The 26,360-nt window shown below is 39.5% G+C and overlaps 1 protein-coding gene across 4 annotated transcripts in view; it reads right to left on the bottom strand.

Moving 5' to 3' along the window:
* Positions 1–3,752, bottom strand: part of gabrg2 (gamma-aminobutyric acid type A receptor subunit gamma2) — a 98,941-nt gene extending 95,189 nt beyond the window's left edge. The window contains exon 1 of one of the 4 annotated variants that reach the window (XM_057820653.1): positions 3,275–3,752. In XM_057820653.1, coding sequence (XP_057676636.1) covers positions 3,275–3,396 — 122 coding nt within the window. In that variant the 5' untranslated portion in view covers positions 3,397–3,752. The remainder of the gene's footprint in view (positions 1–3,274) is intronic. The other 3 variants (XM_057820656.1, XM_057820657.1, XM_057820654.1) reach the window with 3 other exon arrangements.
* Positions 3,753–26,360: the final 22,608 nt, after the last annotated feature.

Raw genomic sequence — 26,360 nt, 5'->3', positions numbered from 1 at the left:
CACAAGAATTTTCACCGGACAAGCTCCGTTTACATCAGGTGGCCGCTCGCTACATTCTCTAACAGACGAGCATTGTACTTCGACATATTTATGTAAAATAAATGCTAACTGTTGGTTTGTTTGTTTTTTGCTTTTAACGAAGAATCAAGACAGTTTTACATCTATATCTGTGAATAATTTAGGGATTTAGGCATTTATTCACAAGAATTTTCACCAGAAAAGTTTTTTTCATAAGGCGGCCACTACATTTGCTTACTGACTGGTATCATAGTTCGCATTATTTACATAAAATAAATGCTAACAGCACGTTTTTTTTGCGTTTAACCAAAAATGTAGACTGTTTTACGTCCATATCTATAAAGAATGCGGAGATTTAAGCATTTATTCACAAGAATTTTCACCAGAAAAGCTCTGTTTACATCAGGCGGTCGCTAGCTACATTCACTAACAGACTAGCATTGTATTTTGACATATTTATGTAAAATAAATGCTAACTGCATGGTTTTTTTTCTGCTTTTAACTAAGAATCAAGACTGTTTTACGTCCATATCTATAAAGAATCCGGAGATTTAAGCATTTATTCACAAGAATTTTCACCAGAAAAGCTCTGTTTACATCAGGCGGTCGCTAGCTACACTCACTAACAGACTAGCATTGTACTTTGACATATTTATGTAAAATAAATGCTAACTGCATGTTTTTTTCTGCTTTTAACTAAGAATCAAGACTGTTTTACGTCCATATCTATAAAGAATTCAGGGATTTAAGCATTTATTCACAAGAATTTTCAACAGAAAAGTTCTGTTTTTATAAGGTGGCCGCTACATTTGCTTACTGACGAGCATCATAGTTCGCAATATTTACATAAAATAAATGCTAACAGCACGTTTTTTTTTTTTGCTTTTAACCAAAAATCGAGACGTTTTTACGTCCATATCTATCAAGAATTCAGGGATTTAAGGATTTATTCACAAGAATTTTCAACGGAAACAGCTCTTTGCCTGTGATTCCACTCGGTCAGCTTTGACGGTGTTCTGACAAATTTTTCAACCTATCAAAAATTGCTACTTTGCGTTTCTGCGCATGCGCGCAACGTTAAAAATGGCCGAGAATACAGCGATTCCAAAGTAAACACTACAAACTTTCTTTAAAGAAAGGAATATTTACTTAAGTTTAATCATGGAAAAACATGTAGAAAATTTTTCCTTAGACACATCCTACCATGTTAGCGGCACACAACAACTGCACCCCGCTCTCTCACTGTTAACGACTTCGCCGTGTCGTTAAGTGTTAATTTATGCCACTTTCGTGTTGCACATGAATGTCTATGATGTATCTAGTTTAGTTAGCACCTTTGGATAATATTGTCCAAAGAGTCCAACTGAATATAAAAGAGGGCTTTTTCAGCGCCACAAAAGCTTTGGGAGAAAATTTTATAAGGGAGCAAATTTTGACAGAACAACAGCCATACCAACAAGGCAGGCCCCCTATTAATTTGCCCCGCGCCTTGTCAATACAGTGCCCTCCATAATTATTGGGACCCCTGAAAAAGATGTTTTTTAGCTTCTAATATTTTTTTGTTTTATTGTTGTTGTTTTTTTCCGACCAAAGCACATGGTCCCAGGCAGATGAGACAAAGACTGAAGTTTTTGGCAACGAACACTCTAAGTGGGTCTGGCGTGCCACGAAAGATGCGCATGCTGAAAAGCACCTCATACCCACTGTGAAGTATGGAGGCGGGTCAGTGATGTTGTGGGGCTGTTTCGCTTCCAAAGGCCCTGAGAACCTTGTTAGGGTGCATGGCATCATGAATGCTTTGAAATACCAGGACATTTTAAACCAAAATCTGTTGCCCTCTGCCCGAAAGCTGAAGATGGGTCGTCACTGGGTCTTTCAGCAAGACAATGACCCTAAACATATGGCCAAATCTACACAGAAATGGTTCACCAGACACAAAATCAAGCTCCTCCTATGGCCATCTCAGTCCCCAGACCTTGTTTTGTTGGCAAAAGGGGGTTGTACAAAGTATTAAAACCAGGGGTGCTAATAATTGTGACACACATTATTTTATGTCAAATAATTTTTTTCTTTATGTGGGATTTTTTCCCCACTGAATGAATGCACTTGTATTGAAGGTTGGATTTTTCTCTTTTTTTCCATTGAGGTCCCATATTATTTGAATTAAAAAAATATATATATTAGAAGCTAAATCTTTTTCAGGGGTGCCAATAATTATGGAGGGCACTGGTTATTATGAAGTATATGCCCTTTAATATACACACACACCAATCTTCATGCGCAAATGGATAAGACATCTACTACCGTCAATTGTAGTAAATTAAACAATTACTTGCACATCCTTCAACCACAATTTGGAAAAATACTGCACTGTATTGATGTTTATAACATGTACACATAGTCATACAGTTCACTGTAGTAAATAAACTGTTGTTAATTGTCACGTGAGGAATGAAAGTCAATATAATAAAAATTTATGTTATGTTGACCGATCAAGATTGAGCATTACTCTTTACAAAAGCCTAATTTTTGGCATTGCTCTTGTCCTCGTTGTATCATGTCTGTGTGCCTAATTATATGACCTGAGTGTATATGCCTCCATTTTTTCCCCATCTTGATCTCTCTTCAGTCCGAAACATACGCCCAACAATCCGTTACATCTTTCTCCATCACAACGATGATCATAAATGTTCTAGTGATTGCAAAACGTCCAGAACAGTCATAAGATTCAACAATTTACGCATATGTGCACCGGGTTTAGACTTCTCCGGTAACCGTCTGCCATTTTGAAATAAAAAAATGACACTTTTATTCCAAAGAGCGTCCTCAATCTGGTCTCTTCTCCCTTCTTCTTTAGCTGTCAACACGCAGTTCTGCATGCACGTAAGAGCCGTGAGGCTTTTTGACTTAAATACACTTGATCCTTACAAACAGCTTAGCGCAGACTATATGTAGCATCACTTTAGCTCGCCTGTGCTATTTTAACAACAGCCTCGAATCATGCAAAAATGACCCTAAAATATTATAACCCTCGCGGTGGTGTTTAAACTAATTCCTCGCGGTTTTAAATCCATACTAATTCGCATATATGTAAAACATTTCACGCGGTGCGTGGGTGTGTTACGAGTGACGTTAAATACACACATAGGAAATCGACGATGTGACATTTGGCTAAATTTGGTGTAGCATCGTCGGCTAGCTGAGGCTAACGTTAGCTAACAGTACTAGTAACAGTGTCGAAGGCGCACTCCCTTACCTGGTGGGGAGGTTGACGGCGATGAAGAGCCAGAGGAAGAGCTTACAGGCGAGGGAAGAAGGTTTCCCCATGGTTGAGCTCTTGGAGGCTAAATTTGATGAAGCCGTCGTCATCCTCACCATCTTTTCCTCTCCTCGCCTGGTGCAGATGCCCGTCTTGTTTAGTGGCTTCTCAGCCCACGATGCATCACGCAGTGGTTTTTTTTTTTCTCCACTCGAGAAGCCCAGCTAAGCGAGAGATCGTCCAAAACAAACAAGGAGAAGGCTTTAAAATAAAATAAATAAATATATCCCCCCCTGCGTTGCAATACAGTCGACCGGGGCCCTTGAATTTAGACACCGAGTGGGATGCGAAAGCAACCTCGGTGTGAATGCAGATTGAGAAGAAGGCTGCGGGGCTGGGAAGAGGAGCCGAGGCACGTTGCTGCAGCGGGGATCAACACGCGTGATTTCATCACACACACACAATTGCTCCAAACCGTTTTATAGCCGCATGCTAAAAGAAATGGTAATGTTGCAAAGAGGGTTTGATCAAACTTGGAGTCATGAATTATTCTCTATTAACTCCGCTTGTGGGAAGATAAGAAACATGCAGACATTGGGCCAAGTATGGTCCTGAAGAAAATTTAATCTGGACTGCACCATGGGGGGAAAACTTCACCCATTTTAGACACGAATGCTCTTAAAACAGAAATGGGTGTTTGCTTCGTTTTTTTTTTTTTGTTTTTTTTTTTTAAATCATTGTTGGTGACGTTGACGTTGTGTAAGTATGTGTATCTGAACGAGAATAAATTAACACTGAGTCAGTTTTCAGCACCAAGGACAGCGCATATGACGCCGTATGCACCGAGCAGTCAGAACCACGGAGAGCTACAAACACTGCTCGCCAAAAGTAATGTCACCCAGTTTCAGTTTATTCACACATCGTATCATGATACACACAAGAACATGGTCATATATGCAAGCAGTTCATCTGACAAGATGCATGAAAGGGACACTCCGAATAAGCTATTTAAAGCTTTTAGTATGGGCCCAGTCAAACAGCACACACATACACACATCCATACACACACAGTGGGGCAAATAAGTATTTAGTCAACCACTAATTGTGCAAGTTCTCCCACTTCAAAATATTAGAGAGGCCTGTGATTGTCAACATGGGTAAACCTCAACCATGAGAGACAGAATGTGGGGGAAAAAAACAGAAAATCACATTGTTTGATTTTTAATGAATTTATTTGCAAATCATGGTGGAAAATAAGTCTTTGGTCATTACCAAAAGTTCATCTCACTACTTTGTTATGTACCCTTTGTTGGCAATAATGGAGGCCAAACGTTTTCTGTAACTCTTCACAAGCTTTTCACACACTGTTGCTGGTATTTTGGCCCATTCCTCCATGCAGATCTCCTCTAGAGCAGTGATGTTTTAGGGCTGTCTTTGGGCAACACGGACTTTCAACTCCCGCCACAGATTTTCTATTGGGTTGAGATCTGGAGACTGGCTAGGCCACTCCAGGACCTTGAAATGCTTCTTACGAAGCCACTCCTTTGTTGCCCTGGCTGTGTGTTTGGGATCATTGTCATGCTGAAAGACCCAGCCACGTCTCACCTTCAATGCCCTTGCTGATGGAAGGAGATTTTCACTCAAGTCTCTTGATACATGGCCCCATTCATTCTTTCCTTCACACAGATCAGTCGTTCTGGTCCCTTTGCAGAAAAACAGCCCCAAAGCATGATGTTTCCACCCCCATGCTTCACAGTGGGTATGGTGTTCTTCAGATGCAATTCAGTATTCTTTCTCCTCCAAACACGAGAACCTGTGTTTCTACCAAAAAGTTCTATTTTGGTTTCATTTGACCATAACACATTCTCCCAGTTCTCTTCTGGATCATCCAAATGCTCTCTAGCGAACCGCAGTCGGGCCTGGACGTGTACTGGCTTCAGCAGGGGGACACGTCTCGCAGTGCAGGATTTGAGTCCCTGGCGGCGCATTGTGTTACTGATAGTAGCCTTTGTTACTGTGGTCCCAGCTCTCTGTAGGTCATTCAGTAGGTCCCCCTGTGTGCTTCTGGGATTTTTTCCTCACCATTCTTTTTATCATTTTGACGCCACGGGGTGAGATCTTGCATGGAGCCCCAGATCGAGGGAGATTATCAGTGGTCTTGTATGTCTTCCATTTTCTAATAATTGCTCCCACAGTTGATTTCTTTACACCGAGCGTTTTACCTATTGTAGATTCAGTCTTCCCAGCCTGGTGCAGGTCTACAATTTTGTCTCTGGTGTCCTTCGACAGCTCTTTGGTTTTGGCCATAGTGGAGTTTGGAGTGTGATTGACTGAGGTTGTGGACAGGTGTCTTTTATACCGATAATGAGTTAAAACAGGTGCCATTAATACAGGTAACGAGTAGAGCCTCGTTAGACCTTGTTAGACCTCGTTAGAAGAAGTTAGACTTCTTTAACAGCCAGAAATCTTGCTTGTTTGTAGGTGACTAAATACTTATTTTCCACTCTCATTTGGAAATGAATTCTTTAAAAATCAAACAATGTGATTTTCTGTTTTTTTCCCCACATTGTGTCTCTCATGGTTGAGGTTTACCCATGTTGTCAATTACAGGCCTCTCTAATTTTTTCAAGTAGGAGAACTTTCACTATTGGTGGTTGACTAAATACTCTTTTGCCCCACTGTAGGTAATTTAGATTGTCTTCCCATACGTTGTATGGATAGAATTGACCCTACAATATGTTCAGACTTCCATTACCGCTTTTCACTTGCTGAATGTGCTGGTCCATTTCCTTCAAACGCACGTTTGATTGGCTGATGACTAGAACCCCCACATTCACACAATCCCGACAGAAATACATGTCGACATGCCGCATCCTCCGCCTCCTTTGAAGAGGAGGGATATTAGAAGGTTTTTTTTCGGCCAGCAACAGCCACTTTGTTATGTAAAAAGATGTCAATGTGGTGACGGTGGGGAACACACCACTAATTTTGCAACTGAAAGTCAGACCTGCATCAGAGTTAGCATAACATTAAACTGAGTGAACTTGCTCACCTGTAAAACTCAAATAGAAAGCTGCTTAGAGACGTGTCTTCCTGTACTTTTTCTACTGGTAACGTTAATTCAACTGTGCATTTTGTGCATTTATTCCCTAATTAAAATTTATGTATTTTCTACATCATTAAAACATATTTTTATTTGCAGCCGATACACATTTTTTAACCCCCCCCCCAAAAAAAACCCACAACCATTGTAAATTTCCTTTATATGAAGAAAACCATTTTGAAAAATAACTTTCTCCCATGAAAAATAATTTTACTGTAACTTTTTTTTCATTTTTACGTAGGAACCAGCTATTTTGAAATGTACTCTGTTTGGTCTTATTAATGTCCCGCCCCCAGCAAAAAGTGTACATGCAGGTTATGCTGTTATAGCGTCCCTACCAATGTTGAGACCAAACCTACGCCCTTGCAGAAGAGTGATAGGAACATGACGGAGAAAAACAGAGAAGAGAATAAGAGATGAGAGAGAAAAAAAATGCTTCTCATTGGGGATCCTGAACACACTGAATGCATAAATGCTTTCTAGCCCCTGGGCAAATCTATTGACTCCTCATGCGGCCTTTTTACTGATCAAAACCAAGTACAATTTTTTCCCCTCTCGATTAGATGGAGTGAAACCTCCTGTCGTTGATGTCGGAACAAATGTTCCCAAAAGAAACAATTTAAGAGCTAGGGTGATAGACTAACAATTGTCATGGCTGTCGGTCTGTCTCTGGTTTTAAAATACTATTTGTAACTAGAAAACACAATTTCTGGAAACATTGTGATAGTAGCTTTGCTGTGATTGTTGGTATATCAGTAGGATGACCATGTTTTGATTTCCAAAAAAGAGGACGCGTTTACTCGAAGTTTACTCACTTTTATTTCTAAAAAATAATTAACATTTAAAAAAATACAAATACAAAAAACCTGGAATTAAATGATAATTTAATAATTATAATAATTAATTAATTAATAATTATGATAATACAGTGTTCCCTCGTTTTTCGCGGTTAATGGGGACCAGAACCTGCCACGATAAGAGAAAAATAGCGAAGTACCCCCCCCCCAAAAAAAAAATCATAATTTTTTTATAGCATTGTATAGCATTTAAGCTAGTGGACTTTTGCCATGCAAGTTAGCCAATTGTTGTAAACATTAGCATTATACAGTAGGATGGAAAAGTATCTGAACCTTTTGGAATTTCTCACATTTCTGAATAAAACCACCATCAAATGTTATCTGATCTTTGTCAGAATCACACAGATGAAAATACAGTGTCTGCTTTGTGTATGCTAAAACCACCCAAACATTTACAGTTTTTCATATTTTAATGAGATGGCATTCAAACAATGAAAGAAGGGGGGAAATAAGTAAGTGAACTCTCTGCCTAAGGAGACTGAATGAGCAATTGAAACCAATTTTTACCAAACAATTTAAGTCAGTTGTGTTCCCAATCACTGATGAGTGGTTTAAAGCTGCCCTGCCCACTATAAAACCCACACGCGGATAAAAAAAATGTCTTAATGAGAAGCATTGTCTGGTGTGCATCATGGCTCGGTGAAAAGAGCCTTCTGAAGACTAGCGATCAAGCATTGTTGATTTGTATGAAGCCATCTCTAAAAGTGTGGATGCTCATCAATCGACAGTCAGAGAAGTTATCTACAAATGAAGAGAGTATGGCACTGTTGCTTCTCTCCCAAGGAGTGGGCGTCCACCAAAGATGACGCCAAGAGTTCAGCGCAGAATACTCAGAGAGGTAATAAAGAACCCTAGAGTGTCTGCTAAAGATGAACAAAAATCACTGGAACAGTCCAATATCTATGTGCACACATCAAATATGTGTAAAAATATGGCCAAGAATGGTGTTCATGGGAGGAAGCCACTGCAAACAAAACATTGTTGCTCATTCAATGTTCGCAAAAGTGAACTTTAACGCTCCACAGAAGTTTTGGCAAAATATTTTGTGGACTGATGAAAACAAAGTTGAATTGTTTTGGAGTAACACACAACGTCATGTGTGGAGGAAAACATTTTATACCTCATCCCTACCGTGAAGCATGGTGGAGGGAGCATCATGTTTGGGGCTGTTTTGCTACCTAAGGGCCTGGGCACGTTGCAAACATTCATGGAAGAATAAATTCAAAGGTTTATCAGAATGTTTTGCAGGAGAACCTGAGGCTGTCTGTCGGATAGTTGAAGCTAAAAAGAGGATGGATGCTGCAACAAGACAATGATCCAAAACACAGAAATAAATCAACTTCAGAATGGTTTCAGAAGAACAAAATACACGTTCTGGAGTGGCCAAGTCAATGTCCAGACTTGAACACCATTGACATGCTGTGGCATGTCCTAAAGACAGCGATTCATGCCAGACATCCCAGGAATCTGACTGAACTACAGCAGTTTTGTAGAAAAGAATGGGCCAAGATTAGTCCTGATCGATGTGCCAGAATGATCTGCAGCGACAGGAATCGTCTGGTTGAAGTTATTGCTGCCAAAGGGGTGGGGGCACAAAATATTAAATTTGATGGTTCACTTTATTAACTATTTTTCCCCCTTCTGTCATTGTTTGCATACTATCCTTATTAAAATATGAAAACCTATAAATGTTTGAGTGGCTATAGTTGAAGCAGACACTGTTTTTTTCATCTGTGTGATTTTGGCAAAGATTAGATCACATTTGATGGTGATTTTTATGCAGAAATGTGAGAAATTCCAAAAGGTTCAAATACTTTTTCATACCAATGTATAGCATTTAAACTAGCGGACCTTTGCTATGCAAGTTAGCCAGTTGTTGTAAATATTAGCATTATATAGCATTTAAGCTAGCCGACTTTTGCTTTGAAAGTTAGCCAATTATTGTAAAACATTATGAAGGAAAAGAGTTGATTCTTCCATGTTACAGGTTGTTTTAGTCTTATAACGAACAGGAGATGATGACACAGAATTCGGAAATAAAAAAGAACAAAGAATTTACACTTAAAGACAAACAAATAAAGACATGCCATATTGGTACCAGTTGACATAGAAAAGTGCCCTCCACCTAGCACAGCCCTTCCCTCCTAACTTGGGGGCAGAGTCGACTTGCTTGGAATGTGCACCCCTAGCGCCGATCAGATTACATACACTGGTAAGAAGACAAAAAGGGGCCTGTGTGACTATGTTAGAAAAATAAGTGGCATTTTCCACGTGTGATTATTGTGAATAAATGGAAATATATTTCTACAATGGCGTACCGCAAGCAACACGTCACTTCCGCTCATTAATATTCATGACATTAGCTACTGTTGCTAAGTAGGGACAAGCCACCGTTTGTCCCTAATAGGAAATGAATGGAAATCGTGTACGAAGGAGATGTTTACAGAGCTAAACCTACCAATTCTCTACGAAAATGATGTGCCTGGTGCCAAATTCACTGGCAAAGATGTGGAAGAACATAAAAATGTTCAGTTAAAGAGATGGCTTAAGTGTCGAAGGCTGAAAAAGACGAAAAAAACGAGCCGACCTAAGCATAGCTTTAGCTTTTTTATCGACGCGACTGACAATTACATTCTCCTGTTTCAACAAGCTATCCCTTACCATCAGCCCTGTCTTTCTTATATATCCTCTGGTTGTCCTACGTCTCTTACCGTTCTTGGGGGTGATTTAGTTAGCTTTGTGTAGCGATCGTAAATGCTACTCAGTGACAGCCAACGAACACTTTTAATTTTTTCATTGATAACACATCTTAATTCTATAATTTATTTACACTTCCCCCTTACTAAAGTTTTTTTTATATATAACAGAAACGGTAACAGTGGCAGTCAGATACCATTGTAATTCTTTTCAGGTCATTCATTGTCAGACAGAAGCAGTACGGCACAACGTTACGCTAAAAAGATGTTAAAAATATAAAAATGGCTTACCTCTTTGTCCTCTGAAAGACCATGCCAACCCAACATAATGTTTACTGCATATGAAATGTGAATGGATTCACCGAGCTGGTGTTAAAGTCCACGCAAGTTAATTCGGTCTTCACATTTTTTCCCTCCCAAGTTTTTGGTTTCCGGAAAAGTATGAAAAAAAATATCCTTCATGTGCCGTAATGTCTAGAGTCATTTCTACAAGTTCCAAAAAAGCAATGCGTGATCGGCATGTTTGTTTTTGAAAGATTACCGGAGAATAGTTGCACAAATTACGTTGTGTCTATGCGAGGGCGGGTCTATAATGTCCCACTTCTGCTTTACTTCGGCTTTACGATGCGACGTCACGGTCTAAAAATAGCCTGCATGCAGTACGCCATTAGAATTTCCATTTGCATAAATTGGCAACTTGCATTGCTAAGTCCGCAAGCTTAAATGCTCTATAATGGTAATGTTTCCCAGATAGTTTCTGGTGCGCACCAGATTGTCTAAATTTAATTGATTTCTATCAATGTCCGTTTAGGGCAGGGGTGTCCAAACTTTTTGCGAAGAGGGCCAGATTTGGTGTGGTAAAAATGTGGGGGGCCAATCTTGGCTGACGTCCTTTACGTAGAACAATATATTTAAGCAAATTTTAGCAAGCCATTCTGTGTGTTTTTTTTTGCTTTATTATTTTTTTGAATTAATAATTTCAACAATCTCGCAACTAGCCTTTTTGGCGTTCTCATTTGACTCACGGGCTCTTGCGAAATACTGCTGTTGTGAAATTAAACTAGCTTCAAGTTGCTTATATTTCTCGCTGCATATTTCCCTGTAATCTTGCCGTACATTTTAGTGTATCTTGTTTGGTAATATCACCTCACATTGAACTCTTTAACCCTTAAAGATCATCAACATGAAGCAATTATCAGAGAATCCCAAAATTTGAAATATAAGGTCCTAATGAAACCTTTTTTTCAAATTTGTAAAAAGAAATGTCAAAATGAATATGTGTAATAAGCACTTTAATATCTATAACCCTAGCTAAATCTTGTTTTTTTTCTCATGGAATCTGAATCTTTTTTTTTTTTTCCAAAAAGAGATGTCAAAATTCTGAATTACTCTCAAAATCATGAAATTTTAGGTGTATCAAATGTGATACATTTGGCAATAAAGGGTTAAAAACAGCGACTGTCTTTTTGCAAATGAGGCAAACACAGTTGTTGGATATTTTACTGGAGAAATAGTCCAATTTCTACCTATCCTTGAAGCCAACTTTCTTTTTATTTGTTGATTATCGCCATTTTAGAAAATTGGAATTAAAGTGTTACACGGGGTAATATTGCTTAGAGTACTGCGCCTCTTAGTGGGTAAATGAGGAGCAGTATTTAGTGTGTAAGCTACTTCATATGCTGGTAGCAGTACTGCTGACCGATTAATTAAGTCTGTGTGCGGGCCAGATGTTATTGATTTTATGACAGAGGTTGGGGGCCGGATCAAATTTGACCACGGGCTGCATTTGGCCCCCGGGCCTGACTTTGGACACGTCTGGTTTAGGGGCTCCGTACAATTATTCTCTCACGTACAGTGGATAGACCCCCTTTTTTTTTTTTTTTTTTTTTTTTTTTTTTAAACAGATGAGAGAAACCTGAATGCCGTCAGCTAAGACTAAAAAGGAGAGAGGCAGGTGCAGGCTAAACAAGCAGGTGTTAGCACATTGGCACATTGCTCTTAGCGTGCCGTGCTGGCCCAATTTCCCTACTTGAAACATTTTTTCCACAAGCCTACATGCAATCCAAACGACACTATTTCTTTTATAGTACCATGAGGTCGCTTTCCAAATTTATTTCCTAAGCATAATATCTCACAAACTCGTTTAGTCCCATTTGCCCCAATTTTAAATCATTTGAAATAAGAAAGCACACATAACTGCAGCTGTCGCCACCTACAGTACAATATGTGTGTCACGCATGGGAAATGAGGTTGCACTCGATTTAAACCTTCGCCACTTGTTTATTGGTTGCAAATGAGAGGAGGTAAATCATCTTAAGGTGCCCAACAGATGCTTCATTAAACATGCAGCACCGCTCAAAGTAAACTGGCGTTCTGCCTGTAAATAAAGTATGAAGAGTCGCATCTCGCAAGATTGAATTTACAGTACAGCACTTTTAGTGTGCACATTCGCGAGCGACTTCTGCAAATAAATGAGTGTTTATTAATTCAAATCGTTCGGATGCATGCGTCGGGACTTTGACAAAACTGCAGTAAAGGGAAAATATGCACAAAAATTCTTTTCGTTCTTATGACAGCTTATTAAGGAATTCTGAGAAAGAGCAGTGTTGAGGTTCTATACTTCCTTAATCCCGCGGCCAAACCTCGAGGTCATTAAAGGTTAGTTTGCGTGTTTGCTATGTATTACCAAGTGAGGATCATTTATTATTATATGATTAAGAATGTGAATGCCATGAGAGTTTTTCGGTTTTGATCAAAAGGTTATCACCAACCAAGAATCGATACAGTGGGGCAAATAAGTATTTAGTCAACCACCAATTGTGCAAGTTCTCCTACTTGAATAGATTAGAGAGGCCTGTAATTGTCAACATGGGTAAACCTCAACCATCAGAGACAGAATGTGGGGGAAAAAAACAGAAAATCACAGTTTGATTTGTAAAGAATTTATTTGCAAATTAGAGTGGAAAATAAGTATTTGGTCACCTACAAACAAGCAAGATTTCTGGCTGTCAAAGAGGTCTAACTTCTTCTAACGAGGCTCCACTCGTTACCTGTATTAATGACACCTGTAAAATGGGTAAACCTCAACCATGAGAGACAGAATGTGGAAAAAAAAACCAGAAAATCACAGTTTGATTTTTAAAGAATTTATTTGCAAATCATGGTGGAAAATAAGTATTTAGTCAATACCAAAAGTTCATCTCAGTACTTTGTTATGTACCCTTTGTGGGCAATAACGGAGTCCAAACGTTTTTTTTTTTTGTAACTCTTCACAAGCTTTTCACACACTGTTGCTGGTATTTTGACCCATTCCTCCATGCAGATATCCTCTAGAGCAGTGATGTTTTGGGGCTGTTGTTGGGCAACACGGACTTTCAACTCCCTACACAGATTTTCTATGGGGTTGAGATCTGGACACTGGCTAAGCCACTCCAGGACTTTGAAATGCTTCTTACGAAGCCACTCCTTTGTTGCCTTGGCTGTGTGTTTGGGATCATTGTCATGCTGAAAGACCCAGCCACGTCGCATCTTCAATGCCCTTGCTGATTGAAGGAGATTTTCACTCAAAATCTCTCGTCTCTGGTGTCCTTCGACAGCTCTTTGGTCTTGGCCATAGTGGAGTTTGGAGTGTCTCTGACTGACTGAGGTTGTGGACAGGTGTCTTTTATATCGATAATGAGTTAAAACAGTTGCCATTAATACAGGTAACGAGTGGAGCCTCGTTAGAAGAAGACAGCCAGAAATCTTGTTTGTAGGTGAACAAATACTTATTTTCCACTCTAATTTGGAAATAAATTCTTTAAAAATCAACCAACGTGATTTTCTGTTTTTTTTTTTTTTTCCACATTCTGTCTCTCATGGTTGAGGTTTACCCATGTTGACAATTACCGGCCTCTCTAATCTTTTCAAGTAGGAGAACTTGCACAATTGGTGGTTGACTAAATACTTATTTGCACCGCTGTATTTTATCACCATTACCATTTTATCAGTCAATCATTCTATCAACTAGTTAGTTCGAATAATCAAGTAATCACATTCTTTAAGCATTCATTAATGCTCATGGCAGTGTCATGTCATAATTATGATAGTCTTATGACAGTCTTATGGCACCACTGTCAAATAAAGTGTTACCAAATTCCATGACTAGCAATTAATGAAACAACTAGAACAGTAACTGTTTGGCCTACGTTATTGCCAACAACAAGTACATAACAAGGTATTGAGATGAACTTTTGGTATTGACCAAATACTTATTTTCCACCATGATTTGCAAATGAATTCTTTAAAAATCAAACAATGTGATTTTCAGTTTTTTTTCCCCCCACATTCTGTCTTTCATGGTTGAGGTTTACCAATGTTGACAATTACAGGGCTCTCTAATCTTTTCAAGTGGGAGAACTTGCACAATTGGTGGTTGACTAAATATTTATTTGCCCCACTGTATTAGGTGATAATAGGAGGATTTAGTGACAAACTTTAAGATGGCTGTCACATTTGAGGTCAATAATTACGCCAAGATTTCTGACTTGGTTTGTAGCTGTAAGTGACATTATGGCAAGTTGCATGCTGAGCTTTCCTTTTTTGGCCCAAAAATGATCACCTCTGTCTTCCTCACATTTAGCAGGAGAAAATTCTGGCACATCCATTCATTGATTTGATGAATGCATTTACTCAGGGAGACCAATGGACTATAATCATGCGGGGACACAGAAATACAGTGCCTTGCAAAAGTATTCGGCCCCCTTGAATCTTGCAACCTTTCGCCACATTTCAGGCTTCAAACATAAAGATATGAAATTTAATTTTTTTGTCAAGAATCAACAACAAGTGGGACACAATCGTGAAGTGGAACAACATTTATTGGATAATTTAAACTTTTTTAACAAATAAAAAACTGAAAAGTGGGGCGTGCAATATTATTCGGCCCCTTTACTTTCAGCGCAGCAAACTCACTCCAGAAGTTCAGTGAGGATCTCTGAATGATCCAATGTTGTCCTAAATGACCGATGATGATAAATAGAATCCAACTGTGTGTAATCAAGTCTCCGTATAAATGCACCTGCTCTGTGATAGTCTCAGGGTTCTGTTTAAAGTGCAGAGAGCATTATGAAAACCAAGGAACACACCAGGCAGGTCCGAGATACTGTTGTGGAGAAGTTTAAAGCCGGTTTTGGATACAAAAAGATTTCCCAAGCTGTAAACATCTCAAGGAGCACTGTGCAAGCCATCATATTGAAATGGAAGGAGCATCAGACCACTGCAAATCTACCAAGACCCGGCCGTCCTTCCAAAATTTTTCTCAAACAAGGAGAAAACTGATCAGAGATGCAGCCAAGAGGCCCATGATCACTCTGGATGAACTGCAGAGATCTACAACTGAGGTGGGAGAGTCTGTCCATAGGACAACAATCAGTCGTACACTGCACAAATCTGGCCTTTATGGAAGAGTAGCAAGATGAAAGCCATTTCTCAAAGATATCCATAAAAAGTCTCGTTTAAAGTTTGCCACAAGCCACCTGGGAGACACACCAAACATGTGGAAGAAGGTGCTCTGGTCAGATGAAACCAAAATTGAACTTTTTGGCCACAATGCAAAACGATATGTTTGGCATAAAAGCAACACAGCTCATCACCCTGAACACACCATCCCCACTGTCAAACATGGTGGTGGCAGCATCATGGTTTGGGCCTGCTTTTCTTCAGCAGGGACAGGGCAGATGGTTAAAATTGACGGGAAGATGGATGCAGCCAAATACAGGAACATTCTGGAAGAAAACCTGTTGGTATCTGCACAAGACCTGAGACTGGGACGGAGATTTATCTTCCAACAGGACAATGATCCAAAACATAAAGCCAAATCTACAATGGAATGGTTCAAAAATAAACGTATCCAGGTGTTAGAATGGCCAAGTCAAAGTCCAGACCTGAATCCAATGGAGAATCTGTGGAAAGAGCTGAAGACTGCTGTTCACAAACACTCTCCATCCAACCTCACTGAGCTCGAGCTGTTTTGCAAGGAAGAATGGGCAAGAATGTCAGTCTCTCGATGTGCAAAACTGATAGAAACATACCCCAAGCGACTTGCAGCTGTAATTGGAGCAAAAGGTGGCGCTACAAAGTATTAACGCAAGGGAGCCGAATAATATTGCACGCCCCACTTTTCAGTTTTTTATTTGTTAAAATAGTTTAAATTATCCAATAAATTTTGTTCCACTTCACGATTGTGTCCCACTTGTTGTTGATTCTTGACAAAAAATTAAAATTTTATATCTTTATGTTTGAAGCCTGAAATGTGGCGAAAGGTTGCAAGGTTCAAGGGGGCCGAATACTTTTGCAGGGCACTGTATAGAGTGACGTGTCTTCTCCATAGGTGTGATAGGAGATGTCATACTGTCCTATGGTATGAGCTAGCGGAAGCATATAGATGTTAAATACAAGTGGTTCCAGAATGGACCCTTGGGGAACCCCACATGTGAATTTCGTTCGATCTGACTGATGGTTCAGAGTATAGGTGCCTTCCTGTTCATTTTAGGGCAATTATAGGACCTCCTGATGATTTTGAGTCACTTCCTACTCATTTGGAGACATTCCTGGTGGCTTCCGATTCAGTAACCAAAAATGAAAAGGAAATTATCTGTAAATGCCCCAAAATCATCAAGAACTGACCCGTAAATGCCCCAAAAGGAATAGGAAGTGGCCGAAAATCATCGGGAAATGACGTGAAATGGGCCAAAATGAACTCATTGCCTAGCATTGTCTGCCACTGACGGCCATAGATGTCCAATCTGTTTGAACTGGGGGGAGTGGCAGTGAATGAATGTTCATTCGCCGCCACCCTCCTAGTTGAAATGGATTAGACGTTTACGAGTGATACTCATTCCAATTCACAGCAGGAGGATGAAAAATGTTTTGCTGTTCATTGGTTGTTTTATAAAATATCCTAGAATGATTTCCTTACCCACGTATCGATAATTGTTGTATCACTATATCGAAAGATCATCGTTATCGTTAGCCTTGTATCCTAACCCTAGCGTATCGTGCTGTACCCAGAGGTTCCCAACTCTGTAATTATGAATATGCATTATTCTGGGTCAAACAATTCCCTTGCAAATACCTTTCGCTTTGTTTTTCGTCTGGTGCACAAACACCGTCACCAAGAGAGACAGAGAAAGATGTCAAAATGAATTTCCTTGCTTCAATAGTCACAGGCCACATATGAGCCAAATTGGCGCTTTCCCATATTAAGAGTGCACCTGTGCTCTCATGCACTCACTTACCCCCGCAAAGCTTTTTGTGAGAGTTCAAGAAAAACAAATAGCATAGGGACTTTTTGAAAGCTCCACAAAGATGCCTGATTTGTGTTAGTCGAAACTCATTAATATATCTGTACTGAACAAAAACATCTGGCTTTAGTGTGTAAATATAAATGACTGAAGGTCAAAATGTTCTAGTCTTTTCATGCTTCAATCTACTCGATTACGTGTATTGTGCTTAGTGACAGCTCCGCTATTACCGTGGCTCATTTTTTGGCACGTCTGCCAAAAAACTCCCAATATTAATCATTCACCAAGTGTATTGTTTGCAGAGACAGAACGGCACATCCTGGCTGGGATGATATGATGCGTCATCTTTGAATAAAAGGCAATGAGTGATGCCTCTGGGAGGCTATAGTGATCTATATTAACGTGACTGATCACACAGATGCCCAGTTTCACAATCACTACAGCTTTACAGCCCACACATATGTTGTCACAGCCCCACTTGGTTAGCATCAAGCTGTGAGAGCACAATGATCTACTGTAAGCACCGTTGGATGCGAGGAGCAGCCTGGCATTCAATGCGGCGTGATGTAACCTTGCAAGCTGAAACACACACAAAAAAAGAAAATCAGCAGTGGAGGAGAAGGCAAAAGATGCTTTTCATGCCATGATTTTTCTCCGATGAGGAGGAAATCTAAAGAATACTAAACTGAGCAGATTTATTTCACCTTGAGTTTAACTTACAGTGGGGCAAATAAGTATTTAGTCAACTGCCAATTGTGCAAGTTCTCCTACTTGAAAAGATTAGAGAAGCCTGTAATTGTCAACATGGGTAAACCTCAATCATGGGAGACAGAATGTGGAAAAAAAAGAACATCAAATTGTTTGATTTTTAAAGAATTTATTTCCAAATTTGAGTGGAAAATAAGTATTTAGTCACCTACAAACAAGCAAGATTTCTGGCTGTCAAAGAGGTCTAACTTCTTCTAACGAGGTTTATCGAGGCTCCACTCGTCACCTGTATTAATGACACCTGTTTTAACTCATTATTGGTATAAAAGACACCTGTCCACAATCTCAGTCAATCACACTCCAAACTCCACTATGGCCAAGACCAAAAAGCTGTCGAAGGACACCAGAGACAAAATTGTGGACCTGCACCAAGCTGGGAAGACTGAATCTGCAATAGGTAAAACACTTGGTGTAAAGAAATCAACTGTGGGAGCAATTATTAGAAAATGGAAGACACACAAGACCACTGATAATCTCCCTCAATCTGGGGCTCCATGCAAGATCTCACCCTGTGGCGTCAAAATGACAACAAGAACGGTGAGCAAAAATCCCAGAACCACACGGGGGGGACCTAGTGAATGACCTACAGAGAGCTAGGACCACAGTAACAAAGGCTACTATCAGTAACACAATTCGTCGCCAGGGACTCAAATCCTGCACTGCGAGACGTGTCCCCCTGCTGAAGCCAGTACACGTCCAGGCCCGTCTGCGGTTCGCGAGAGAGCATTTGGATGATCCAAAAGAGGACTGAGAGAATGTGTTATGGTCAGATGAAACCAAAATAGACCTTTTTGGTAGAAACACAGGTTCTCGTGTTTGGAGGAGAAAGAATACTGAATTGTATCCGAAGAACACCATACCCTACTGTGAAGCATGGGGGTGGAAACATCATGCTTTGTGGCTGTTTTTCTGCAAAGGGACATGGACGACTGATCTGTGTAAAGCAAAGAATGAATGGGGCCATGTATTGAGAGATTTTTAGTGAAAATCTCCTTCCATCAGCAAGGGCATTGAAGATGAGACGTGGCCGGGTCTTTCAGCATGAAAATGATCCCAAACACACAGCCAGGGCAACAAAGGAGTGGCTCCGTAAGAAGCATTTTTAGATTCTGGAGTGGCCTAGCCAGTCTTCAGATCTCAACCCCATAGAAAATCTGTGGAGGGAGTTGAAAGTCCGTGTAGCCCAACAACAGCCCCAAAACATCACTGCTCTAGAGGAGATTAACATGGAGGAATAGGCCAAAATACCAGCAACAGTATGTGAAAAGCTTGTGAAGAGTCACAGAAAACGTTTGGCCTCCGTTATTTCCAACAAAGGGTATATAACAAAGTATTAAGACGAACTTTTAATATTGACCAAATACTTATTTTCCACCATGATTTGCAAATAAATTCTTTAAAACTCAAACAATGTGATTTTCTGTTTTTTTTTCACCCCACATTCTGTCTCTCATGGTTGAGGTTTACCCATGTTGACAATTACAGGCTTTTCTAATCTTTTCAAGTAGGAGAACTTGCACAATTAGTGGTTGACTAAATACTTATTTGCCCCACTGTATTTGCCAGATATTTTTTCATCATCATCACATCTAGAACAGTGACTTTAACATTTGTGTGCACTTCTGCGCACTACACTGATCTCTGTGAAGTGGGTGCCAGCAGCTAACCTATCCGCTGAGTTTAGAGCCGAAATATAGCCGACCGCTTTCATCGTGTCTTTATGTTGAATTTGCTATGCTTGATGTGAAGCACGTATAATCTCCACTCCCAAAGGTAGATTACAGCCAGTTTTGCTTTCAGCTTCAACATTTATTTTGTATTGTTGTCGTGCTCCTCAGAGTTGCAGCTTTATCAAAAATAAACCGCAACTGGGCCCAAAGTCATTGATGCAGATACTATGGATTATGCATGAATGTTAAATAACAATAGTGGTTCAATGATCAGAGAAGGTACTTAGAGGGTTATACAGGGTAATAGACGCACCCGCTTTAGATGTAAAAGCCAATATTCAAGTAGTTTGGAGTATATATGGTGATTTGTATCCCAAAAGGTTATCAATACCGTCCTGCCAAGAATTGACATATCGCTTTAAAAAGGTGTCACTGTTGGAAAAAAAAAAGGAACCAACAGGTTGCGACAAAAATCTTGCATTAGAATAGTGTCTGTGTTAGCTAATTGGCTGCCACTGACGGCGCTATACGTCCAATCCGTTTTGATCGGCAATGGCACTGAAACAGAGCTTTCACAGTGAGGCTTACCGGTTTTAGGGGCATTTATTGGTCACTTCATGTTAATTTTAAGGCATTTACAGGTCATGTCGGATTGCAATATTCACACCAGCTGAACCGTTGGACCCGCGTTGGCGCAGCTCCAGCGACCTGGGCTGGCGAAACTCCAACAACCCGGCCAAAAGGCTAAACTCCGCTTTTCACCTTAGTCTTAACTAGAGGTGTGCAAAATTTCCGATTCTTAGATTATTCGCGATTCGGCCTTGGAAGATTCGAGAACGATTCACAAACATCCAAATTCCGATTATTAAAATATGCGAAGTAAAGCGGAAGTACACAACACTCAGCGCGCCGCGCGGTCTTCGGGACGGAACGGAGCGAGAGTAGCTAAACATCATGCTTCCCATTACCCGCTCCCTCGGGTAATGCCAATGCTATACTCACGGCTCTAGCTCAACTCATGCAACGAGATAAAAAAACACAACAACATACCTGACTGCTGCCGAAAAGCTGATAGAAAAGTACATCCGTATAATGTTACGGTGGATATCATTTATATAGGACTAGATGCATTATAGATTTGGTAGTGTTAGCAGCACAGCTACAAAAAGCTAGATGCGGGAGTTATAAATGGCCGCCATCTTAAAGCAGTACACTTCCCTGCAAGGCTGTTGTAGCGAACCTTCCAAGCAAACCTAATTAACTTTTTATCTAAAATACTCCTAAATCGGTAAAATATTTAATTGAATCTATCTTTACAATAGTTTTAAAACTTTCACATGTCGAAAGTAGACAAAAGGGAAATTATGGAATAACGGGAGCAATTTTAACAAATTTAATGGTTGATTCACAACATTAAATTAATTGAATGTAGTTTAAAGCTGCTGATACAGAATGGGGACTGGAGTTTTTTATTTAATGTTATTTTTGTATATTTGTTTACTGCTATATGTTAACTTGATACTGAAATAGTAGTGTGGTTTAGCCTGAGAGTATTTTTGAACAATTTTGGAACTAATGTACAAAACATAAAAAAAAAAAAAAAAAAAGAGAAAAAAAAAGGAGGGGAGTGCAATAATCAATAATCGTTTTATAATCGAATCGGAGCCTCTGAATCGTAATCGTAATCGAATCGTTTGGTGCCCAAAGATTCCCAGCTCTAGTCTTAACCCATTGTACTGACTCCATTTTAAAAGCTGGAAAAAGGTTTCGAAGCACAATGTGACAATTTATTCAGGTCAACAGCGATCAAACGGCACAGCGAAACATACTCAGGTAAGGAGGCAAACTCGATCCAAGGTCACCATATCGCAAGTGAACAAAAGGTTCCCGAAAAAATGACAACGCTTAGTTAAACGTTGAGTCTTTTGAAGGCTTTCGCGAGTCAATTTGTTCTGGACTATCCAAAAGAACTGACGTAGAGACGTGGCCTTGTAGATGTCTTGCCTATCACCTGGTAGTCAATCTTGCTCTGCTGCATGACGCACATGTTGGGCTTCCGTGATAAGAAGGAGTCATGTATCTCTTATGCCCTATATTCTGCTTGTTTTCCTTAACCTATGGTATAAGTGCTATTTATTTTATATTGGGTTCTATCATACAAACCAGCTCTTTTGGCTTAAAATTAGGGCTGTCAAACGATTAAAATTTTTAATCGAGTTAACAACAGCTAAAAAATTAATTAATCGTCATTAATCGCAATTCAAACCATCTATAAAATATCCCATATTTTTCTGTAAATTATTGTTGGAATGGAAAGATAAGACACACGACGGATATATACATTCAACATACTGTACATAAGTACTGTATTAGTTTATTATAACAATAAATCAACAAGATGGCATTAACATTATTTACATTCTTTTAAAGCGATCCATGGATAAAAAAGACTTGTAGTTCTTAAAAGATAAATGTTAGTACAAGTTATAGAAATGTTATATTAAATCCCCTCTTAATGTTTTGGTTTTAATAAAATTTGTAAAATTTTCAATCAAAAAATATACTAGTAGCTCACCATTGTTGATGTAAATAATTACACAATGCTCATGTGGTGCTGAAACCCATAAAATCAGTAGCACCCATGCGCCAGCAGAGGGCGACAAAACACCAAAAAACACGAGTAACAAGTGGACATCACACTGTGCTGTCATTTTAATCTGTTTGAGCGGGGCATTTGCGTTAAATGCGTCAAATATTTTAACGTGATTAATTTTAAAAATTCATTACCGCCCGTTAACGCGATAATTTTGACAGTCCTACTTAAAATACATGAGTTTATTTTAAAGAGGGGTGCAATAGGAGAAACTGCTTTTTCAGCCTTGTCTGTTTTTTCCGCCATATGTAGAATATATAGCAAAATACAGTACATAATAAATAAAAGGCAAGAGATATAAATAGATGCAAATACCGTGCATATCTGGTTTCCTTGGAAATGGATTTCGCAATTTAGACAAAATTGTTGCAGATAAACTATTTGTGGTCAAATGCTTGGAGCAGAAGCAGAAAGGCTACTTATGTGAAAAGCCAGTCTTCAAACAACATTTCACTGACACGCTGACGATCTTCCCTTGTTGCCGTGATTGAAAGACTTTTAAAGCACAGTGCCGGAGAAGGACCCATTTAATTCATTTACTTGGCAGCTATTAAGATGCCATTCAATATCCCTTTCAGACCAAAAGTGCGTCATCCCAGGTCATAAAGACAGCTTTTTGAGAATGAGAACTTTTTAACGGCAAAGCAGAACGCCGTGACTCACATCGCTGCAGACGGAGAAGGCTGAGCAACAATATGTTTTGAAGTTATTTTTAGCAACATGTCGCCGTCATTGAACGCAACAGCGTGGATGCTACACACATACTGCTGTGTGAGAACAATACAGATTACATCCGAACAGAAAGACGGTTAATCTTTAATTCCGCGTGAAAACGGAGACCGATTTACCTGGAAACTTCATACCAAAATTAGTGTTTATTTGATAGCACGCTGACGTGGTTTTTATCCACTTGTAATCTTCTTCAGGCCGCTTATGTAACTTCTTTGTACCATTGCGTACTCTGCACACAAAAACAGTGTTTATTCCACAGCTTCTGTTGGATGGATTCTCCATTTAGTGCTGACGTATCAATTTGGCAGTGGAATAATTTACGGTACATCTCCAAAAAAACAATAAAAGCTACAAAAATACAGCACTTTTATTTGCATTAGCTATAAATAAGAGGTGTGTCTCAACCAAATCCATCCCATTGCAATGGTTAAAATATATTAAATCAAATACAACTTAACTGACTGATCCGTAGCTACACGATGTAGTTTCCTTTTGTTTCACAATCTTCTATGTGTAATTCAATGTTCATAAAATATACATATGTAAGCATCTGTTTGATTTTTTGGCAAAGGAAAAAAAAATCCATATTTGTTTTATAGCCATCAGAGAAGGATAGACTAGCCAAAAATTTTACTCGAGTAGTAAAAATGTACTCAAGTACTATAAAATAGTATTTGTTGAAGAGTACTCAAGTGATGAGTAGCAATGTGAGTAACTGCTTACGATACTTGATTTTTTTTTTTTTTAACAATTGTCTTTATTTTATTATTGTCTAAATTAAAGTTACTCAAGTAAATGTAATGGAGTAAATGTAACGTGTTACTACCCACCTCTGATTACCATTTGTGCTCTTTTGAGAAAACCAGTGTACAGAAAGCATCCAATGTCCTGAGACTAATACAAGAGAAAATGACAGACAATTGGACTCGAGTCACAAGGACTCTGACTCGAGTCACAAATTTGATGGCTTGCAACTCAATTATGACATGAAAAAAAAAACGTAGACTCAGACTTGACACGCTTGAGCTGGGAGGGTGCGAGACAAGACTCGACTTGTGAGGCAATAACTCGAGAATCGGACTCAATTCGCAAATTTGATGACTTGTAACTCGACTCTGACTTGAACAAAAAAACATAGACTCAGACTTGACACGTTTGAGCTGGAAGGGTCCGAGACTCGACTCGACTTGTGAGGCAATAACTCGAGACTTGAGTCGCAAATTTGATGACTTGCAACTCGACACGGACTTGAAGAAAAAAAGACTCAGACTTGACTCCTTTAAGCTGGGAGCGTCCGAGACTCGACTCGAGTCGTGAGGCAATAACTCGAGACTCGACAAGCTGACTCGAAAAAATTGGTGACTCGCAACTTGACATGAACTTGAGGAAAAAAACAGGCTCAAAGTTGACTCCTTTGAGCTGGAAGGGTCAACTCGACACAGACTTGAAGAAAAAAAGCAGACTCAGACTTAACTCCTTTGAGGTGGGAGGGTCCGAGACTTGACTCGACTTGTGAGGCAATAATTCGAGACTCAACTCGAGTCGCAAATTTGATGACACGCAACTTGACATGGACTTGAAGAAAAAAAAAAACTGACTCAAACTTGACTCCCTTGAGCTGGAAGGGTCCGAGACTCGACTCGAGTCGTAAGGCAATAACTCGAGACTCGACAAACTGACTCGAAAAACTTTACAACCATGTGACTCGACTCGACATAACTTCATAACACTTGGACTTACTTATGACTCGTACCATAGTGACTTGTGCAATTGTCTGGTAAATGAAATGTAAAATCAAAATTTCATTATTACCTTATAGCTTACTAAAGATCATGTGACCATGCCACAAGGTGGTAGTGACGTGAAGACCCGTGGCGCGGGAAGTGAAGTGCCGAGGGTGCTGCAGCACCCCCTGGTGTTGTGGAGTAAAAAGTGTTCTGACTCACCAAGACATGGAAAAACTTATGCATGCATTCATTTTCAGCAGATTGGACTATTGCAACGGTATATTTACAGGTCTTGATAATAAATCAGCCAGGAAGCTGCAGCTAGTACAGAATGCTGCAGCCAGAGTCCTCACAAATACAAGGAAACTGGACCACATCACACCTGTTTTGAAATCGTTACACTGGCTTCCAGTGAGTCAAAGGATAGATTATAAAATACTACTGCTCGTCGACAAAACACTTAATGGCCTTGGACCAAAATACATGCTTGATTTGTTAGAATCGTATGAAACATCTAGACCTCTAAGGTCGTCTGGAACCGGTCTGCTGTATGTTCCAAGAACAAGAACCAAGCAGGGTGAGGCCGCATTTAGCTATTATGCTCCTCACCACAAGTTACCTGAAGGTCTGAAGTAAGCTCAAACTGTTAGCTCCTTTAAATCAGGGCTAAAAACGCTTTTGTTTTGCACTGCGTATCCATAACGGTCTATATATTTCATTCTATTTGCTTTGTATTCTTATCTCCATTGCTGATTTCAATTATTAGCAGTAGTAGTATTTGTTTTATTTATTTATTTATTTTTATTCTGTTCGGGATTAAATGTGATTTTCATATATAATTTTATTTCATATTTCGATTCTTTTTTTTATTTTATTTTTTTTACGTTCTATTGATTTTAATGTGATTTTTATGATCTTCATGTGATGTAAAGCACTTTGAATTGCCTTATGTTGAATTGTGCTATATAAATAAATTTGCCTTGCCTTGCTAGATTCTTTTTAATAATAATAATAATAATAATAGTATTTTTTTTTTCTAATAACATGGTCACCACCTGACACCTTGCTTGCTACCAAGTCACGTTGAATAAGGCGGTATTGGAACGGAAAAGCACCCCCTGCTGTGAGTGACTTCCAGCGCCCCCAGTGAAGACTCTCGGGATGAAGAAACTGTGAGATGCGACCTGGATGTATGATTTGATTGAATGTGTTTTAGAGGTGTCCGCTTCCTGTGAGGCACATAATAGGTTTTTGCTCGGTAACTCTTGATGCTTTTTCTGGCCTGTGTCCAAAATCTCTATCGGATTTTTCATCCATCCTGTCTTGTTCCACAACCTGGATCTATTCCTCCGTATCTCTCTGACTGCTCGTGCTCCCTAACTGTGGGCTCTAAAGGTTGCCTGCACTATACACACTATGAAATGGGCTCGGGCCATTGAGGAGTACCTAGAGAGGTAGAGTGAGAAGGGTAAAGCCAGATAGCGGTGGTCCCATTGTGCCCCAACAGAGGCATATCTGATGGTCTGTCAATCACACGCTAACCTAGCATGGACCTGTACTTGAGACGACTGCGTGCTTTGACTCCACAATGGCT

Source organism: Corythoichthys intestinalis, chromosome 18 (assembly GCF_030265065.1).
Source record: "Corythoichthys intestinalis isolate RoL2023-P3 chromosome 18, ASM3026506v1, whole genome shotgun sequence".
NCBI classification, from domain to species: domain Eukaryota; kingdom Metazoa; phylum Chordata; class Actinopteri; order Syngnathiformes; family Syngnathidae; genus Corythoichthys; species Corythoichthys intestinalis.
Note: the sequence above shows the minus strand (reverse complement) of the source record. Positions and strands in the feature narration are given on the sequence as shown.